A 19,138-nucleotide genomic window follows, 5' to 3' on the forward strand; every position below is an offset into this window, starting at 1 on the left:
TTTTATATTGCCTTTTTTAAAGTCTAACTGAACCACTTTAAATGATCATATGAACCATCTTAAATAAATGCAGAAATAAATAAATAAATAAGTAAATAAATAAATAAGTAAATAAATAAATAAATAAATAAATAAATAAATAAATAAATAAATAAATAAATAAACAAACAAATAAATCTGTCATACACTGATTTTTAGGAAGGGTTCTATGTAAAGTTTTATAAATTAGAACCCTGGTCTGTACTGTTACTTATAATCAATTAAATTCATCAATGCATTTAAAGCCTCTTATTAGCTCAATAAATGTCTCTTAATAACTCTCATTGCCCCCAAACATTTAAACAACATTATTCAACACATACAAAATTTGTTACATTGTACTTAGCTCAAACTACGTCAGCTCTGACCTTGTTTCATACTTCCTTTTTGTGTTTGCTTTTACTGTTCTCATTGTTTCCTACATTGCCCAGTTTATTATTACCCATCACCTCCATAATGCAGCCGTCCATGTGAAGAACACATGATATTTGCCCAGAGAGATGTGATGAAGTTGAAGCTTGATTAATAAATGAATTTTTCAGCAAATCCTTTGAATTATTTTAGTTAAGTAGTTCAGTGAAAATAAGGATTAAAATAAAATCTTAAAAGAAAAATATATATTACGAAAAAAATTATTAGAACATTTTTTTTTCAAAGAAATCCATAAGGTGTCTTAAAAGTTCCCAACATCCAACAAAAGTGTAACGACATGGCCATCCACAATGTCACGCAAGAAGAAAAATAAAATCTAAAACCTGACCTTCAAAGCTAAATTATTCAAAAGCCCAAAAAAGAACTTTAACTTGAAATATTCAGGTTTCATTTTTCCCTTTGCAGAGTACGGCCGTGGACGATTTTTCTTTCTCTGCAAGAACATTAGCCTTTAACATTTTTCGAAGAGAATGATATATAATTAAAATTCCCAGTGGAGAAGGGGAAAAAAAATCAGGTTTTAGGTCCATGCCTTCAGCTGGAGTCCACACACGTTTCCTGCAGGTGGTGTGTGTGTGTGTGTGTGTGTGTGTGTGTGTGTGTGCGTGTGTGTGTGAGTGTGTGCGCGCGTGTACGTGTGCATCTGCAAAAAAGTGAAAAATCAGAATCAACTCGACGTGAACTGTCAGCCACGACAAAGCGATCTGGCAGTGGACTCCATTAAAAAGAATTTATTCAAACAGAATAGGGCCAGAGGAGGGAACTTTCCAGAGACATTTGTCACATTTCTTGTCATCCAATTTCCTGGAGGTTCCCCAGGGGTACGGATGGAGCACCAAGGCTTTATTTTAAGGGTGCTTCGTGCTATCAGGAGGCATTTGCATTTCATGGGAGGGCTGGGACACTGGAGACCTGGGGTGAGATGGAGAGAGTTGACTACAAAAGTGTGTCAGCGCACCGCCGCGCAGACATGAAGTTATCAGAGAAACCTGTGTTTAACTTCTGTTGCAGTCGCATTAAAATTAGTCTGCTTGCCTGAAGGAGATGTTGAGGTGCCTTGTGCAAAGATACTGTGTTTCGTAACTGACAGATAAACGTCTTGCAGTTGAGCTTCTGGATAATCTTCTGAACTAGCGTGTTACCGTCCATTTCAGAGCAGAAAAAATGTTCATTTTAATGCAGCTGTCAGTAAGTTTTCAGACTTTGTCGCACTCTCTGTTTGAAATATGCAACTGCAATTTATATTTTGTTACACTGTAAAAAACCATGGGTTCCACACAATCCATTCGTGTTGGGACAATGTGAAGCAATTCAGTTAGCTTATTAGTTCTTACAAATTATTATTATTTTCTTAAATATAATTTTTTCAGGGTTTTCACCAAGCGGCAACCTCCCGCTCTCCCCCGGGAAGCCAATACAGAAGTAACTGAAACTGCTAATTCTGCTAGTCCTGGCTCCATATAGAGGAAATTTCTATTGAGCCCACTGTTAAAATGGCCAACTTTACAGCAAAAAAAGTGTTTACAGTCTGGTACAAAAAATGATATTGGTTCATATAGCTAATATTAACCTTCATGACAACTGTGAGGGGGTGAATTTTTTTATAACTCATCCGTTCCCTTCATATTAGGTTATATTATGTTTGCATAATTAAGGGCCGCTTGAGTGACAGCTAGGTCTCGCTGGTCGCCGTCACTTTACCTCAGCTGATTCCAGCTGATTAGCCGCTGAACTCGGCATATACATCGTATTTTTGTGTTGTTTTATGTGGCTTTACACAGTCAGTTGCCTTTTGGAATTATTTCTTACAATTATCAGATGATATGGCATGCTGTGTGTACTTAATTGCGCTCACAAACCATTCACGTGGCCTCTATTTTCCAGGTGAGTAAAATTATATGCTTATATACCATATCTATAAATGTATGTTTTATTTAAGATCATTTATCAGTTATAATGTTCTTTAGAGCTGTAATGCACTCCAGAATCTGACAGATTGATTAGCTGTAGGTTAGAACAGTTATCTGAAGCGTTGTCATACAGTGTTATGCCTGGATTTCATAAATAGCCTTCCATTTACTAACACAGACTATATCTGAAGTGTTTGGAAGTAATTTGCACTTTCCTCCTGTTGAAAAAACGTCATAAGAACAATGCTCAGTGGCTCAATGTATTACAACAGTGTTTTTAAAAGACTAAACACTTTATTGATATAGGTTACAACCAAGCACATGTGGTCAGAACACAAACGAGGAGCAGGTAATGAAGTATTAAGCGTTTCTCCCATAGGAAAGCCAGTTTAAGCAAAATGCAAACATGTGTCTGTAGCTCCACTCACGCTCCGCCTCTTTGCCCTTGTTTGGTATCCCCCGGTTGGTGCGATGACGTGCGAACAAAATGGCAATGGTTGGCCACCCCTGCTGGTAACTTCTTTTGGGTTCTTCATAAACCTCTGGGTGATGTCATGGATACTACGTCCATATTTTTTACAGTCTATGGTTTTCACCTTTAACTGATAGGACAGTAGTGGAGTATAGACAAGAGCGTGTGAGGAGCAGAGAGATGGGAAAAATCGGCATAGGACCTCAAGGTGGAAATCAACTCGGGTCACTGTGAGCACTGGAGTGCCATGTGTCGACACACTAACCAATACTCCATTGGCGTTGACAGTTCTTACAAATTTAAGTTGATTAAACATAAACTGATTAAGTTGTCTCAAAAACACTGAAGAATTATGTTGTTTCAGCTCATTTTAAATACTATGTTTGAACAAACAGCAAACATCATTGTTTTTAAGTGTACAGTATATGGGTTGAGCTCTAATATCTTGCTGTGTGTTTGTGGCTGTCAATCACAATCTGGGAAAGATACTGCACACCGGTGCTGGCGTCACAGATTCTACATCTCAATGTTGTTAGAGTTTCCTCTATAAGATTTAAAGTTCCTTGGGAAAAAGATTTGTAGATTGAATTCTCTGAAGACACATGAGACGATTGGTTGACTTCAGAACAGTCATGCTCAGTCAAAGAGCATTCCTTTTATAGAACATTATTACAAGCTTACCGTTGTGAATGAAAATGACTTCAAATCATATGCACAACTATACAGCGTTAGATTTTCATAAAATGATTTTGCACTGCTTTAAACTATCTCTGGCCATGGCCATTTCTGCCCAATCATGTTCAGATGTAAAAGCATTATTCAAGAAAATGAGAAAAGAACAATTTATCTTCGTTTCAGCGGGTGACACGCTATTCAGTGTCTTTAATCTTAATATTTTTGAAGCAGTCTTCGCAGCTCTCCAATTTCTCTATCATTTCACAGCTGTCTGTGATCAGGAAGCTGCCTCGCGTATTGATTCTCATAGCTTGATGGCTCTCTTCAGGTTTAAAAAGCGCCTGTGCAGATAGCGTCTTATGGCTTTCCACAATACTCGAACCCCTGGAGACGTGATGGAGGAGCGGAAGATTACACTTAGCCTTCCCCATCTCCCCATTCTGCTGGAAATTCAATCAGGGGCCGCTACGTCCATCGCGGACATATTATTCCACCGGCGCTGCGCCTTTTTTCTTTCAATTTTTCAGGTCCGCAGATAAAAAAAAAAAATGAAATGAAGATGTTAACTGTAAGGGACAGCTACTATCCCCACAAGAAAACAGAAAAAAAGCGAAGGAGAAAACAAAAGTGCTTGTTTCTTCTGGAGTGGACTGCTGTGTTAACAAAAAGAGGGTAAAATGCTGCTATTTAACCTGGTGTGACAAGATATTTCTGGTTGAAAGTCATGGTCACACTTTACAGTAAGGTTCCATTAGTCAATGTATTTGCTATCATGAACTAACAATGAACAATACGCGCACAGCATGTTTCATCATAGTTCAACATTTATGAATGCATTATTAAAATCCATGCTTGTTAACTTTATTCCTTGCACTGTGAGTATACTTCTGTTTTCAATAATGTTAACAATTTGTAATAACTACACGCAATGAATAACTTATTAAGCATTAGCAAATAGTTAACTCATCAATTGTTAAGAATAAACTCTACATTAACAGACGTTTATAACTATATCTACAAATGCTGTAATCTAAATTGTGCTTATTGATTGGGCTTTCAAACTTAATGAGTAATTTTTTATTACTAAATTAAAGGTCTCTGAAGTGTTTTGAAATGTGCATTTTTATTCGATGTTATTTTATTCAAGAGGGTGGAACATAGTGTACAGTAGCTCCTCTCATTTTTAAAAACAGCCAATAGAATTTTGTTTTATCATCACTCTGCCAGTGGTTAAACTCAATTGCATCAAATGAGAAGCATCTTGAAGGGGGCGGGGCATGTCAGATACTAGAGAGCATTTGATTGGTTATGATTTGATAAGAAACTGAAGTATAAGATGATATAAAAAAAAAAAGTGTCAAACTTCAAGCTTTACATGTTTGTATCAGTTTCATATCTTCTAAACGCACATTTTGTAACTGTTTTGGAGCAGTCTTAAAAACTAACAATACTTATACTAACTTAGGTGAGGATCCAATTGCAGATTTTTTATTAATAAGAGAAGTCAGGCAGGCAAGGGTCTGTCACAGAAGCATTCAGAATAATCAAGGGCAATCTTTAAGTATTGCATTATTTACAAACCAGTTATTTAAGAATAGTTAGTGTTTTTTAAGATCATTTCTAATGCGTAAGTATAATGTGTAAGTATTATAAAGTGTTACCACTTTAACCAATACAAGTTTATAATAAAGTGCTACCAAAATCTTACATGAGACATGCAGACTAATGAGAAAAAAAAAAGTTTCTGAAAAGGAGAACAGCAAGTAAAAAATAGGGAGGTATTTCATTTAGGCTCCATTCACAATCTCAGTGTCTGGGATTGAGAGTTCAATAAACAACAGTGCAAAAAAGAATAAATAAATACAAATCCACATGCTAAGGTCTGAATTTTTTTTTCTTTGCATTCATGCTGATTTTATGTTTTTGAGAAGAAAAACTGATTATAAAACTTTCAGTTTAATTTAAAAAAAAGTTTAAATGTAACAACGACAAACAGCACCACATGCCAGTTTTACACTTGTTTTTTTTTGTGCAGCATTGATCAAACTGCACTAAACAGTGAAAAGAGTTTTCTTCTCTGGAATGGGTTTTAAAAATTGCTTTTCTGGTTTAGAACTTCATGTAGAAAAACATTAGAAGCCTATTCATAACAAGAATGATAAAGATAACTTTAAGTATAATAACTACCCAAGCAATCACACCATCAGCAGATATAAATTGGTTTATTTTAATCCTGAATTGCAGTTTTGTTGCCTGTCACTTTAAATGCATGGAGCTCTTGCTATCAGGATTGATTCTGGTTGGTTTTTACAATTCACCGCATAGAAAAATTAATATTCTGTAGGTGATTGCACCAATATTGTTTCTCTGTGCAGTTGTTATAACCATGGATTCTATTATTCTTCAATATTAATAAGATTTTTTTAAATGATATGTTATAGCTGTCATTACAGTTATCATCCTTGATGTGAGCAGGCCATTATGGGTTAATATACTGTATCTTCTTAAGTGTTCAACAAAACAAGTGAAGGGTGAGTAAATCAGACACCAATGTTGGGGTGAAGCATCCCTTTAAGACCTACGCAACTTTCCATCATCATTAAAGGGATACTCATCCAAAGCTCTAAGACTTTTGTTCATCTTTGGAACAGAAAATGTCAAAATTACAAATCAAATCCAAGATATATTTTATTCTTCCACTTTAAAAAGTCTAAAAATATACAGTTTTATGCAAGTTTGGGCAGCCCTCTGTAGCTGCATAGTTGTTTGCTCCTTCTTTATCAAGGAAGATCACAGTGAAATGCCATTTGGCTTCTCGAGAAAGCTAGATGATGTCATGTTTTTCAGACAGAAATTTGTAGTTTCAGACAGTAATTTGCAGGTTTCACAGAGTTAAATTTAAGATATTTTAAGACATTTTAAGACCATTATGAATAAAATTCTAGACTCATAAAGGGCTAAAGGCTAAGGAATTTTTCAAATAGCCCAGATGGAAAAGATTTTTTTTGCCCTATCAAAAATATTTTTAGAATTTAATACATTTAATAATACAATAATAATAATAATAATAATAATAATAATAATAATAATAATAATAATAATAATAATAATAATAATAATAATAATACAATAATAATAATAGCAAGATATTTTAAATATTGTGTAAAAACAAGCAAGCTCTACTTATATCTATACACTTTTTTTCCAATATAAGCTTTATTTAAATAAAAAAAAGAAACAAATGTAATATAATAAACTAAATCTATGCACAACAATCTGTCCAGGTCAGTGTCCTCAGCAGTAAATATATAGTGAACTATTAAACAAATGTTATTGTAAGGAAAATTGTAAAACCATTATGATAGAGTTAAAAATGACTGTTTAAAATAAAAGTTTAAAGTTTTATTGAGATTTGTTGTTTTTGTTGCTGATTTATTGTTATTGTTTGGTGATTGTATGGGTTTTGGCCAGATTGAGTAGCAACACATGAACAAAGAAAAATTTAGACCTGCTAAAAAAAGATTTAAGACATATAACACAATATTTAATTAAATTTAAGACTTTTTAAGGCCTAGAATTTGGATTTAGAGATTTAAGACCCTGAGATATAAGATTAACCACAGTTATCGGTTTTCCCCTCTCCAATCAACTTTTTTTCAAAGTATGCTGCTCTTCTGACCAATGTCTTGAACGACCCATTTGCCTCAGGCTTTTTAAAATGCCTTTTTAACAAGTGCAGGCTTCATCCTTAAATAGGGGGCACCTGATTCACACCTGTTTTTTTCATAGAATTGATGACCTCACTGATCGAATGCCACACTGCTATTTTTTTTTTAATACACCCCTTTCAACTAATTGCCCAATTGCAGAGCCTTAAGAGCTTGCATATCATGAATGCCGGGTCTTGTTTGTTTTCTGATAATCTACTGCACCTACTGGTAACTTGTTTGCCATATATCAATAAAGAATATACTAAAAACCTGGATTATTCTGGTTAGTTACGTTGTACTGCTATTATTTTGAACAATACTGTATAAATCATTCACACACTAAATTTCTGAGATCAAATCCTAACTGTAATTTTATTTATAGCATAAGTTTTTTTGTTTTTTTACAAATACTTGTACAATATTGTGACTATTGACATAGTGGTACATGTCACACCACATGGCATAATACATTTGGAACTAATCTTTGCAAAAAGATTAAATCATCTGATATTTAACAGAGATAATAACTAAATCAAGGAATTATTAGATTCAGATAAAAAAGCAAGACAGAAAAACATTTCCAGCAGTCCACATTCTTTTTTTTAAAAGACCTTGAAAGTCCTTTCAATCACCCCCCTGGAGTAATATCCCGTTATTTGAAATAGCATAAACCATGAGTGACAATCTGATTTGAAACACCTCTTCTAAGGGGTTAGAGGAGAAATACAGTGATCAGCAGTGTGTTCTCTACAATTCAGCATGAAGGGAGAGTGTTTTTCCCTGCCTTTGCCAAATGCTTCTTATTAGGCTTGTTGGTTCATAAAAGCTAAGAGGGGGGACGTGCAGCCTTTGATTTACTCCGTGCGTGAAATGGGTGTGAAATTACCGGTGTTGTGTGTGTCTAAGAGGAAAACAAGCATATTTGAACATGACCTTGGAAGAGAAGCTGAAGGGTCGAAATGAACAGATGTTTGTTTGGGGAGAAAGGAACATTGCTAACCTGCGAGAAAACGTGTATGAATGAAGACAGGTGCACACGTAACCAGCTGTAAAAATACAGGTGATACGAAAAACACAAAGAAAACAAGTGCCATAGATAACTGTAATCAGTTTAACTATAGGGATGAGAAGATTCCCCAATTCATTCAGTGCAAAAAGTTAACAATATAATGCGTTTAAAAAGTGAGCATCAGATACAAGCTAGCATAATGCACTGTGCCTAGCATATTTGATAGGTAAAAATTATTTATTCGTTATACTTTTTTTGTGTAAAAGTGACCACAAATATGTTAGATGTACCTTGGCTTCTCCTCTCTAAGGCCTAATACCAATTCTGCCCCTTAGCTCTTCCCCTTATCCCTCATTTCGCTAATTCACGGGAAGGGGCACACTTCAAACACAACTGGGTATGAGAGTTTTCTATGTCTACACCAGCTATAGCAGCAACATGACTGCAAAACCAAGCAAGGAGACCCACACATGTAAACCAGCATTAATAAGAATTTTTACTACAAATAAGCATCTGATTTGTTACATTCAAATGTGTTAATGTGCTACGGTCATGATCTTCATGTGCATCTTGCAAAACCTGGAGGTACGCGAGATGCAGCCAAAGACTATAAAACACACAAGACATGTCACATGTATAGTTTTGAAGGAAAAATGCTGAGGTCAAAATGGTGAATGAAGCCCCACCTACAAGTACAGGAGCCAATCATCGATTGCTGTAGACTGACGTTTCTTCGGGGGAGAAGCTTGAATCAACAAACGCACTGGAATATCATTGAATACTTGCTTCACAGACATGAGAAATATATCCAAATAAAGCTCAAAATGTGTTCTTTTAAATGAGCCTACACTAGAAAACAAGTAATGACAGTTACAGTCTGTCCTGTCAAATGCATATCACATGACAGCAACTACACAAATGCCCCACAAACTTATAAATAAAAAATCACTTTCATTTCTGGAGGAGATTTGCCATCAAGAACAAGTTGTGAATTATCTCAGAAGACTAGCGCAATCTGACGAAGCATTATCCAGAGGATGATAATGTGTAGAATGGCCATAAATGAGGTTGGTGTCGTGATCTCGTTTCTTTCTAGTGCACCTGATTGCCTTAAAGGGACTTTGATGCAAAGCAATGCCTTTTGTTGCTCTTTTTATGTTAATTGGCAACCACTGTATCAACAGTCTTGGTGCTGGAGCTTGTGAAGTCGAAAAGTTCTCAAAATGGAAGTGCATTTCATACAGGAAGATTAGCGTCAATGCTCTCACATTGGATTTAAAGCTCACCTTTCTTATGAATAAATTAAAATGCTTGCTCTGTGGTGAACATGCAATACTGATGACACGATGACGTGCAATTTCTACTCTTACCCCTTCACAATCTGTTTCAAGAGCCAAAGGGATGGCAAAGGGTATAACAAAATTAGGATTGGGCCTAAAACTGGTATCAGAGCTACAGCAAGAGTTTGTGAGTGGCGGCTGTGGTTCCTTGCGGCTGATGGAAGGGCAAGATAAATTATTGAAGAAAGTGATGTGCCTTGTGTTTTCAATGTGGATTTTAGATGCGATATATGAACAGCCCCAAACTGTTTCTCAAGTATGTTCTGTCATGACCACTGCTGGTAACATTACGCATAACAATGTCCTTAATGTCGTCTTCAATCAAACAATACAACATGGGAAATAGTTTCCTCAGTGCATGACCAACATGTCACAGGTATATTGTTCATCTATGAATGTTAGAAAGTCATGCAAACATATTTTGTTTGTCAGAAGTAGGCGAGTGAATGAGCACGGCTGTGCGTATGCATGCTAGACAGACTGCAAATGCAATATGTAAGTATGCATTATCAATATATGCTTTTTGCTCAAATATTTGTTGTCGACACTGAAAATAATTTTGAATCCACATACATATGCTTTTACTGTAGCAGTAAGTGTAAAGGGAGCAATAATGAAATAACATGTAATCTACAGTCCCAATCTCAAATGAGTTATTGAATGTTTCTTAAAGCAAATGTGGTAAATTTCTTTATTGTTATGGTTTATTTTTGTTTAGTTATTTTAACTTAATTGATTTTATAGAGTCGTTTTAGATTGTAAAGTTCTGGTCTGCTATTTGTTCAGCCAACTATAAAACGTACGTTGTTATGAAACCAAATGGAAAATAATAGTGGTCTATATTGAGGCATTCATATTAGTCTGATTTAGTTTGGGGTTTTAATTCACAGGGCATATATATCTTGTCACCTAAAATAACTGATTTTATTTTTCTTCCAAAATTGTCAGCAATATTTGTGTTCTTTGATTTGCTGTAAAAAATATAGACATATTTACACATCTTAATTCCTCATCATTTTTTTTGACCGAGAACATTTATACCAATTCATATAAAGGAAATTCTTAGAGAAACAAAGAGAGAAAATAAAGTGTTTAACGCTATAAAGTCTACTGCATCATATTCAATACATTAAGGACTGTAAATTATCAAAATAAACCAAAAAAATCACTTCAACACGAGCATTAGAAAATGATGCTAAAATATATGTATCAAATATGATTATTTGTTTGATCAACTTTGTAGGCCTTTGTTTTGTCTAACATAAAATGAAAGTGCTTTCAAACTAAGCATTTTAATGTTGGAGGGTACACAATATAATGGTAAAGGGGAAACACTGGAATGTTGGAAACTAGTTGCCAAAGACTTCCATAGTACTTTTTCCCTAAATAGTGAGGCAATTTGCATTATTTGATAAATTGCAATTAATTACAATAATTGAGTTTGAGGGATTAATAATCAATATACAACCATATAAGGTAGTTATCCTTACTCATTATTAGTTTGTCTGCAACATCTAGAATTTTCATGAAGATAAGTTTGGTCATTAGCTTTCAGACACATTATTATGCAAACAGACGAGGGGAGTTCTCAGCATGAAAGCCCCGTGACTGACAGATCAATGTGCTACTTCATTTCTCTCCAGTATGCTAGGAAATTAAACGAAACAAAATGTGGAGGATGTTAACTGTGACAAGATGATTGACAGGGCAGTTTAAATGCTGACAAGATGCATGTAACTAAGCAACAGAACAGTCGGTTAAAGACTCAATTATGATAAAGCAGTATGTCCCACAGACTGCCTACTCTTCTGCTGTACGCACACACACAATAAGCTATGCACCTATAGTATAGGCAGGTGAACTGGGACTCAGAACGACAAGGATAATTATCTTTATGAATAAATGGCTCTTATGAACTGATATTTTTGACTAAATCAATCTACTTACTGAATAATAAATGATGAAGGCACCTTCAAACTCACTCTTGGTTCACCAAAAACTGACAATTGTCATCATTCACTCACCTTTCACTTGTCACAAACCCATTTGAGTTTCTTTTGTTCCTGACCTGAACACAAAACAAGATAGTCTGAAAAATTCTTAAAACGAGTAACCATTGTATTTGTTTTTCCTACAATTGATGTCAATGGTTACCGCATTTCAGCTTTCTTCAAAGTATGTTCCTTTTGTGTTCAGTGGAAGAAAGACATTAACAAAGGTTTGGAACCACCTGAGGATAAGTAAATAGTGAATAAAAGCCAGGATGACTTACCCTCTAATAACACATGGTTCTTTACACATAGGAGCAGTTCTATTTAGAATATCCTGTAGAACCGAAGTGAAGTGAGGGAAGTGCAGTGAGCAACCTCTTTGTCGACGTTTGTCCTACGAGGCTACCAGTGCATAGAATACACTTCGATGCTAGTTCTTTTTTCATTCATTCATTTTCTTTTCAGCTTAGTCCCTTTATTAATCAGGGGTTTCCACAGCGGAATGAGCCGCCAACTTATCCAGCAAATATTTTACACATTTACACTCATACACTATAGCCAATTTAGTTTATTCAGTTCACCTATACTGCATGTCCTTTGACTGTGAGGGAAACCGGAGCACCTGGAGAAAACCCACGTGAACATGGGGACAACATGCAAACTCCACACAGAAATGCCAACTGACCCAGCCGGGGCTCGAACCAGCAACATTCTTGCTGTGAGGCAATCATGCTACCCACTGTGCCATCGTGATGCCCGCTAGTTCTTCATTTTATAAAGTTTAGAGATTTTATTTTCTTTTTGTTCAAATGGGGCAAAGCACCTTTTTCTGGAGTTCAATAAACCGCACATCTATCTATCTATCCAAAAAACATTAGAATAGTAAGTAAAGGTTATGTTCCATGAAGACAATTTGTAGATTTCTAACTGTAAAAAAATTGACAATTAATTTTGGATTAGTAATGTGTTGCTAAGAACTTATTTTTGGACAACTTTATAGGCAATTTGCTCAGTATTCAGAATCTTTTTAGCACTCAAGTTTCAGATTTTCAAATTGCAAGTACTTTAAGTATACATCGATAGAACTTTACTTATTATTTATTCAGATTATGTATGTATTTATTTATTTATTTTTATTTTTTTTTGCAGTACTAAGGGCACATTACTAAAAAATTATAATTAATTAATTAGTCTTTACTATTGTTACAAGCCAAAGAATATTAATTCGGTACTGTTAAGAATCCTTAGATCAGAGTGCACAACTTCCAGCTTTCCATTAAGTGACAAATTAAAACTATCTAGAACATTCTTATATAGCACTATAGTTTTATTAAAATGTGGCTGCTGAACGTGCGCCTTGGAAGCAGCGCCAATAAGTTTAAGGTGTAAGTTTGTCACTTGCACCACGTGGATATGGGAGTGATGCGCACATGATGTGCAAGCGGCGCGCACATGAACTGCGTGCATTTTCCAGCTGCACCTAGTTAAAAAACATCTGAACTTTTCAGAATGCCCCGTGCGCACCGCAATTATTGTAACCAATCTGCTTCACACTTTGTATGTAATATACACATTTCAGTAATAACGGCAGACTAATTACCTCAGACAAACACACCACACTCAAACACTGCAGTGCTTTTTACATTTCTCCATAAACTTGCATCAGAGCTGCAGTAAGGATTTGTCCATTTGTCATACTCTGAGAAAACAGTTGATGGTCACCTAGTTACGATAGACAACAGAGGAGCGCAAGCGCAAAGTCTATTGTAAATGGTCAAGGAATACAGACGCTTGTCACTTCAGGTCAGAATAACAACACAATGAGTGCCTTATAGCAGTCGTGGGGAGATTCTAAATAAAAAAGGATGTTGCCAGAGTGGCTTTTTGGTTTCTTTTCTTGTGCATCCCAGCCACTAGCTCCTCATCTGAAAGACTTTTTAGCACAGGCGTTAATTTAGTCATTCAACGTCACAATTTGTAATGTTGCAATATGTATTTGAATAATGATGGTTCGTTCCTTTACTTGAAAGCTCAGATTTGATTATCATAATTTGTTTTGTTGACAGAGTTTGAGGTTTAATGCATCATTATTATTGACACCTTCATGTTTGCTTTGATTGTACAGTATTGACACTTTACCATTGCACACACTTTGTAACATTCTATTTATCAAGTTTAAGAGTCTCTTTAACACTTCTGTTTATTTTATAATAAAGAGATCAGATATTGTTTAAATATTTTTGTTTTTGACTATTTATTTGCTAAACTATTTGCCTTAGTAATGTTGGTGAATTAAAATAAAGTGGTTAAATAACAAAATAAAACCCAATATTCCTAAATGTATTTTTAAAAAATTTCAATAATTATCAATATCGAATGATTTGAACCTGGATATCCTTTTAATTCGTTTTTTGCAACATCGCCCAGCCCTAATTAGCAATTTATTGTAATTATTTTAATCAGTAACTACTTTCATTTACTAGACTTTTATCAATCTATGTCTTCAGTGAAATCAGAATGAGAATCCTTACAGTTCTCATCATGACACAAACGGCTGTAATTATTGTACTTTTCAGCAGTCAAGGTGGTAATACTACCGTGCATTTTTGCTTTTACAAATGCTGTGTTAGGCAATTTGGTTTCCCTTTTATCCATACTTTCATTAATCTCAAGCCTGCTAGCTAGAGACTTTCGTGATATTTTCTTAGTGCGTTCCAGCAGGAGCGAGATGTTTTCCCTGGCCGTCGTAACTGCGCAACTGCAATAAATGTATCGCCAAGTCCCGATCGATCGCTCCTGATTGATACAGCCATGGATTCCTTAGCAAGCAATTTCAGCCACGGCTCAGACAAGAGCAACTACACAAAAGGCAAGGCTGAGAGAAGTTTACTGCAGGTTTTAAAAGGACATGCATTGATTAGCATGGTCATTAGGACAGATGAATGATCCTACCGAAAAAAGAAGAAAAAAAAACTCGGAGAGAGACTGAGAACTGGAATGGCAAGTAAATAGATAAATAAATAAACCGCTTGTGATAGCACGTGCATAAAACAATCACGTGCATTTACTCAATTAGAAAAAGGTATTCATTATATGCATTTTAGTTGATGAGAAGCCATACGCCACAAAAAGAATGTCAGCAAAAAATGTGCTGGAAGTATTTCTCATTACTCCAGGCTCACTATGACTTAAGAGGTCAATTCATGCGGAACATCAATTTAAATACACTGATGGGTTATGATGACATACTGCTGCATTCAGAAATTGCAATTGCATCAAAACAAGTAACACATTATTGTTTGACAGTCTATGTTTACATACAGTATCCACATCTAATCATAGTTAAGATCAGAGTTGGGTGTAACGGGTTCCACAGTAATGTCTTGCTGTATTCTAATTACATTTTTGAGGAACGCAGTAATGTAACTAATTACATTTTAAAGTACAAATTTACAGTGTAATTTGATTACATTTACTGAAGTTAATGTTATTGCGTTACTTACGTTACAATTTTTAGAAGAAAAAATACCTCTTTTAAAATCACGTTTTTCGTTGCAATGTCAGTTATTAAGTGTGCACTTCTAAATTGCTGGAATACACAAGCGGAAAAGGGTGCTGTCGAGAGCGGTTGCTTCTACAAGTGGAAATACAGACATTATTTTGATTTCCTTGAAAAATCAAATTCCTTGTAAAAACCAAAATATTGCTATGAAATGCAGTCTACGTCCAGTCTCTAAAGAACTTTCGACTGCTTTTAACTCAACCAGGAAGTTGTTCAAGCACTTGAGCTGCAGTTTATTTTGTATTTTTATAGGTATATTTTACCTATATTGTAACTTCAAAGTAAAGTAATTAGTAATCTGATTACTTTTTTACATGACGTAATTAGTAATAGAATCAGATTACAATTTTTAAGTAGTAATCAGTAATTTGTAATTGATTACTTTTTTAAGAGTAACTTACACAACACAGGATCATATGTGAATTTGGACAAACAAAACCAGTCATATTGGTTCATATATATATTTTTTTGTCTTATTGAGATTTATAATTATCCTGGAAGTGGAATAAATAAGCTTTCCATTGAGGTATGGTTTGTTATGCTAGGACAATGCCGAGATATAACCATTTAAAAATCTGTAATTTGAATAAATAAATAAATAAATAAAACAAAGCTCACCAAAAAAAAAGAAAGATTACTCATCATCCTCTAGTTGTCCTATACCTTGATGTGCTTCTGTTTTCTGTTAACACAAAATAAGATACTTTGAAAAATGTTAGAAACCTGTACCCATTAACCTCCATATTATTTGTTGTTTCTACTATGGAAGTCCATGGTTACAGATTTGGAACATTTTTCAAAATATCTTCTTTTGTGTTTAACAGAAGAAAGAAACATTTTTGATAAGTGAAGGTTGACTAAATGATTAACTCAATTTTCAGTTTTGAGTAAACAGTCTCTTTAAGAGTTTATGCCACGATCACCAGTGATTTAGGCCTTGCAGATCGCTGAAAAACATGCATTATCACCTGGACTACAATTCCGTCACTATATGAACTACAACTCCCATCAGGGACTTCACAAACACACCAGTTCTAGATCACCCCTGATTACAAACATACAGCTTGTAACTCATCTATAAAAAAAAAATATTTTACTTTTTTTTTTTTTTTTTATTTAAAATTATGGCCGTAAAAATACAGACATTTACCGTAAATCATCAGATATTTACCATAAAACAATGGACGTTAAATTACAGAAATTTCCTTATATTTAAATTTCTGTAATTTACTGTCTGTAAATACTATTTTATGGTAAATGTCTGTAAAAAAATAAAAATAAAATAATAATAATAATAATAATAATAATAATAATAAATAAATAAACAAATAAATAAATAGATTAATTTAATGATTTTTTAATTTCTGGAATTTACTTTTTAAAATTCCATGACATTCCAGAAATTCTATGATCAGCGGGAAACATTTTCATTAGGTTCATTAACCCTGCTAATTTCATAGTCTATTAAAAAAATAGATAAACCTTTTTTATTATTATTATTATTATTATTATTATTATTATTATTATTATTATTATTATTATTACTTTAGTGCAATATTTTTGGCACAAGAAACCTTGATTATTATGATAATGCAATTGAATCAAAATTTTTTAAATGTTTTCCCTTTTTAAACTGTAAAGGTTAGAGTTAGTGCGTGTGTTATGAATTGCAAATGACCACTTACCTGCGATGCTAGCAAAGATTTCACTGACACCAATGAGGACGTACTGAGGCACTTGCCACCATATAGGTAGATCTGCTGCATAGTATATAACTCCCCCGAGCGACTGCGGGATGGGACCTCGTGTGCGGACAATGTCCAGCCTCTTTGTCTCTAAAATGCCTGAGAGAGGAAAGAAGAATGGCAAGGATTAAATATAAAACAATTTGTACCGTATTTTTAATGAAATAAATGCAGTCTTGGTTTAAAAATCCTACAGACCCCAAACTTTTGACAGATATATATATATCTGTCAAATGTTTGGGGTCAGTAGGATTTCTAAACAAAGGCTGCATTTATTTTAATAAAAATACGGTACAAATTGTAAAACTGTAAAATGTTATTGCACTATAAAATAACTGTTCAAATGTAGTTTATCATTTAATTTAATCATTTATTCCAGTGCTTTTAAAAAGGAGTTTTCAGCTTCATTACTTCAGTCGGAGTCATTCAGAGTCACATGATCCTTCAGAAATCACTCTAATATTAACTAATATTGCTGTTATTAATATTATTATTAATGGTAATAATAATACTAGTAATAGTATAGTAATAAAAGCAATAACGACTGGACTAATAATTTCATTTGGAAATAGTGTAGTGTATATACATATAACCAAAAAAGTATTTTAACGGCAAACAAAACTTTATAGATATCCAACATTTCAAACTCAACAGTAAATAGATAAGTATCAAGACCTTGGTGTTAATAGCAAAGATGGCAGCAAATAATTGTGGGTCATCTGTGTGTCAGTTGTGCTGAGCGCCAGGGAGATTAATTGCCCAATATTTGAGTATTGGCATACATTTTGTCTGCTTGGCTGATTAACAGAAGTGCAAGTTCATCAGAGTTTCATGCCAAAATCTGCTGACACAAATCAATGGATAATTCATATTTTCACAGTTTTAGTTTGAGGGAACAACTTGGTGCACATCCTGTAATTCGCTATCGATTAACCACATTACATCACACACCACAAAACAGCACCAGAAATTCCTCGGTTGCACACAGATGGAGTTCTGTTGCAAAGAGATGGCATTTTCAAGGTTATGAAGCAAAAATGGTTTATGCTCTAGTATTCAGTGCCTTTTGAGGTCTCATCTTGAGAATTCATGTTTTTGGGTTTGTTTAAAGATATTTGGTCATAGACTTCATATTTAAGTTGAACCATGAAAGAGATTGCTTGGATTAAACCACACTAACAGACCAATTGCACCTAAAGTCATTTTATTAAAACTTTTACTGTGAACACACCATAAAATAATCAACAAGCCTACTTAAGTTAAATAAAACTGACTGTCTCACAAGCATTAAATTATTATATTAAAGAGGACCTATTATTCAAAATCACTTTTGTAAAGGGTTTAAACACAGTTGTGTGGCAACAGTTCGTGAATATAACCAGCTTCTAGTTGTAACAATACAGTCAGCAGAAACACTTTGATTGACATTCTTGCTTTGTACATGTCATCAAAAGGGAAAAGCCCCACCCATTAGTGAAGAGCTCTCCCTCATTAGCATAGGATGCTAGTCTTGCTTTTGAATCTGCCACTATGCTTACACATAGGCATCTGTAGCTCTGCCCTCTTTTGAAAAGATCTCATTCTCATTTTAACTTAAAGCAGCAGTCACAAAAATGGCACAACTAGCATCAAAGCCTAAAGGGGACAGTTTCAAAGAGTTATAAAATATTATTTGTAGGATATTTAGAGTTTAACCTTTATACACACTCTAGGGACATCAGAGATTTATATTACATCTTGTAAAAATAGGTCCCCTTTAAATTATGTTGAATGATCAAGTAACACTGAAGACTGGAATCATGGCTACTGACACAAATCAAACTATAATAATTCAAATCTATAATAAGAAATATTTATTTTAACATATAAAACTACACTGTTTGTAATACATTTTAAAAGAAATATAACTGGAATGTAAATAATCATATGGGGTGTAACCATACAGATAAGTCACAAATTGGTTTTGGGGTCACAGTTTGATACTAATTCAGTACTAGAGATTAAGCAAAAAAAAAAAAAAAACATCTCAAGTGCTTGCTTTCTTTTCCTCTTTATTTAGAACAGAAAATATCACAATTAGCTAAAGAATTGGCTTATGTGCTCACAAGATAGGACCTTTTTGAAAAACTACATTACATCACAGTGCTTCACACACATAGACTTTAATTGGGCGGGCCGTCCAGGTATATTAACGACTATATAAGTATATAGTGACACCTTTTTCTTTACTATTATTATCATCCATTTTATGCT

At 34.2% G+C, this 19,138-nt stretch overlaps 1 protein-coding gene across 1 annotated transcript in view; it reads right to left on the reverse strand.

Annotated features, from left to right (window-relative positions):
- Positions 1-19,138, reverse strand: part of slc15a4 (solute carrier family 15 member 4) — a 165,821-nt gene that overhangs the window by 65,040 nt on the left and 81,643 nt on the right. Inside the window, exon 7 of the mRNA XM_056463262.1 lies at positions 16,826-16,984. Within this exon, the coding sequence (XP_056319237.1) occupies positions 16,826-16,984 (159 nt within the window). The remainder of the gene's footprint in view (positions 1-16,825; positions 16,985-19,138) is intronic.

This window comes from Danio aesculapii, chromosome 8, assembly GCF_903798145.1.
Source record: "Danio aesculapii chromosome 8, fDanAes4.1, whole genome shotgun sequence".
NCBI lineage: Eukaryota > Metazoa > Chordata > Actinopteri > Cypriniformes > Danionidae > Danio > Danio aesculapii.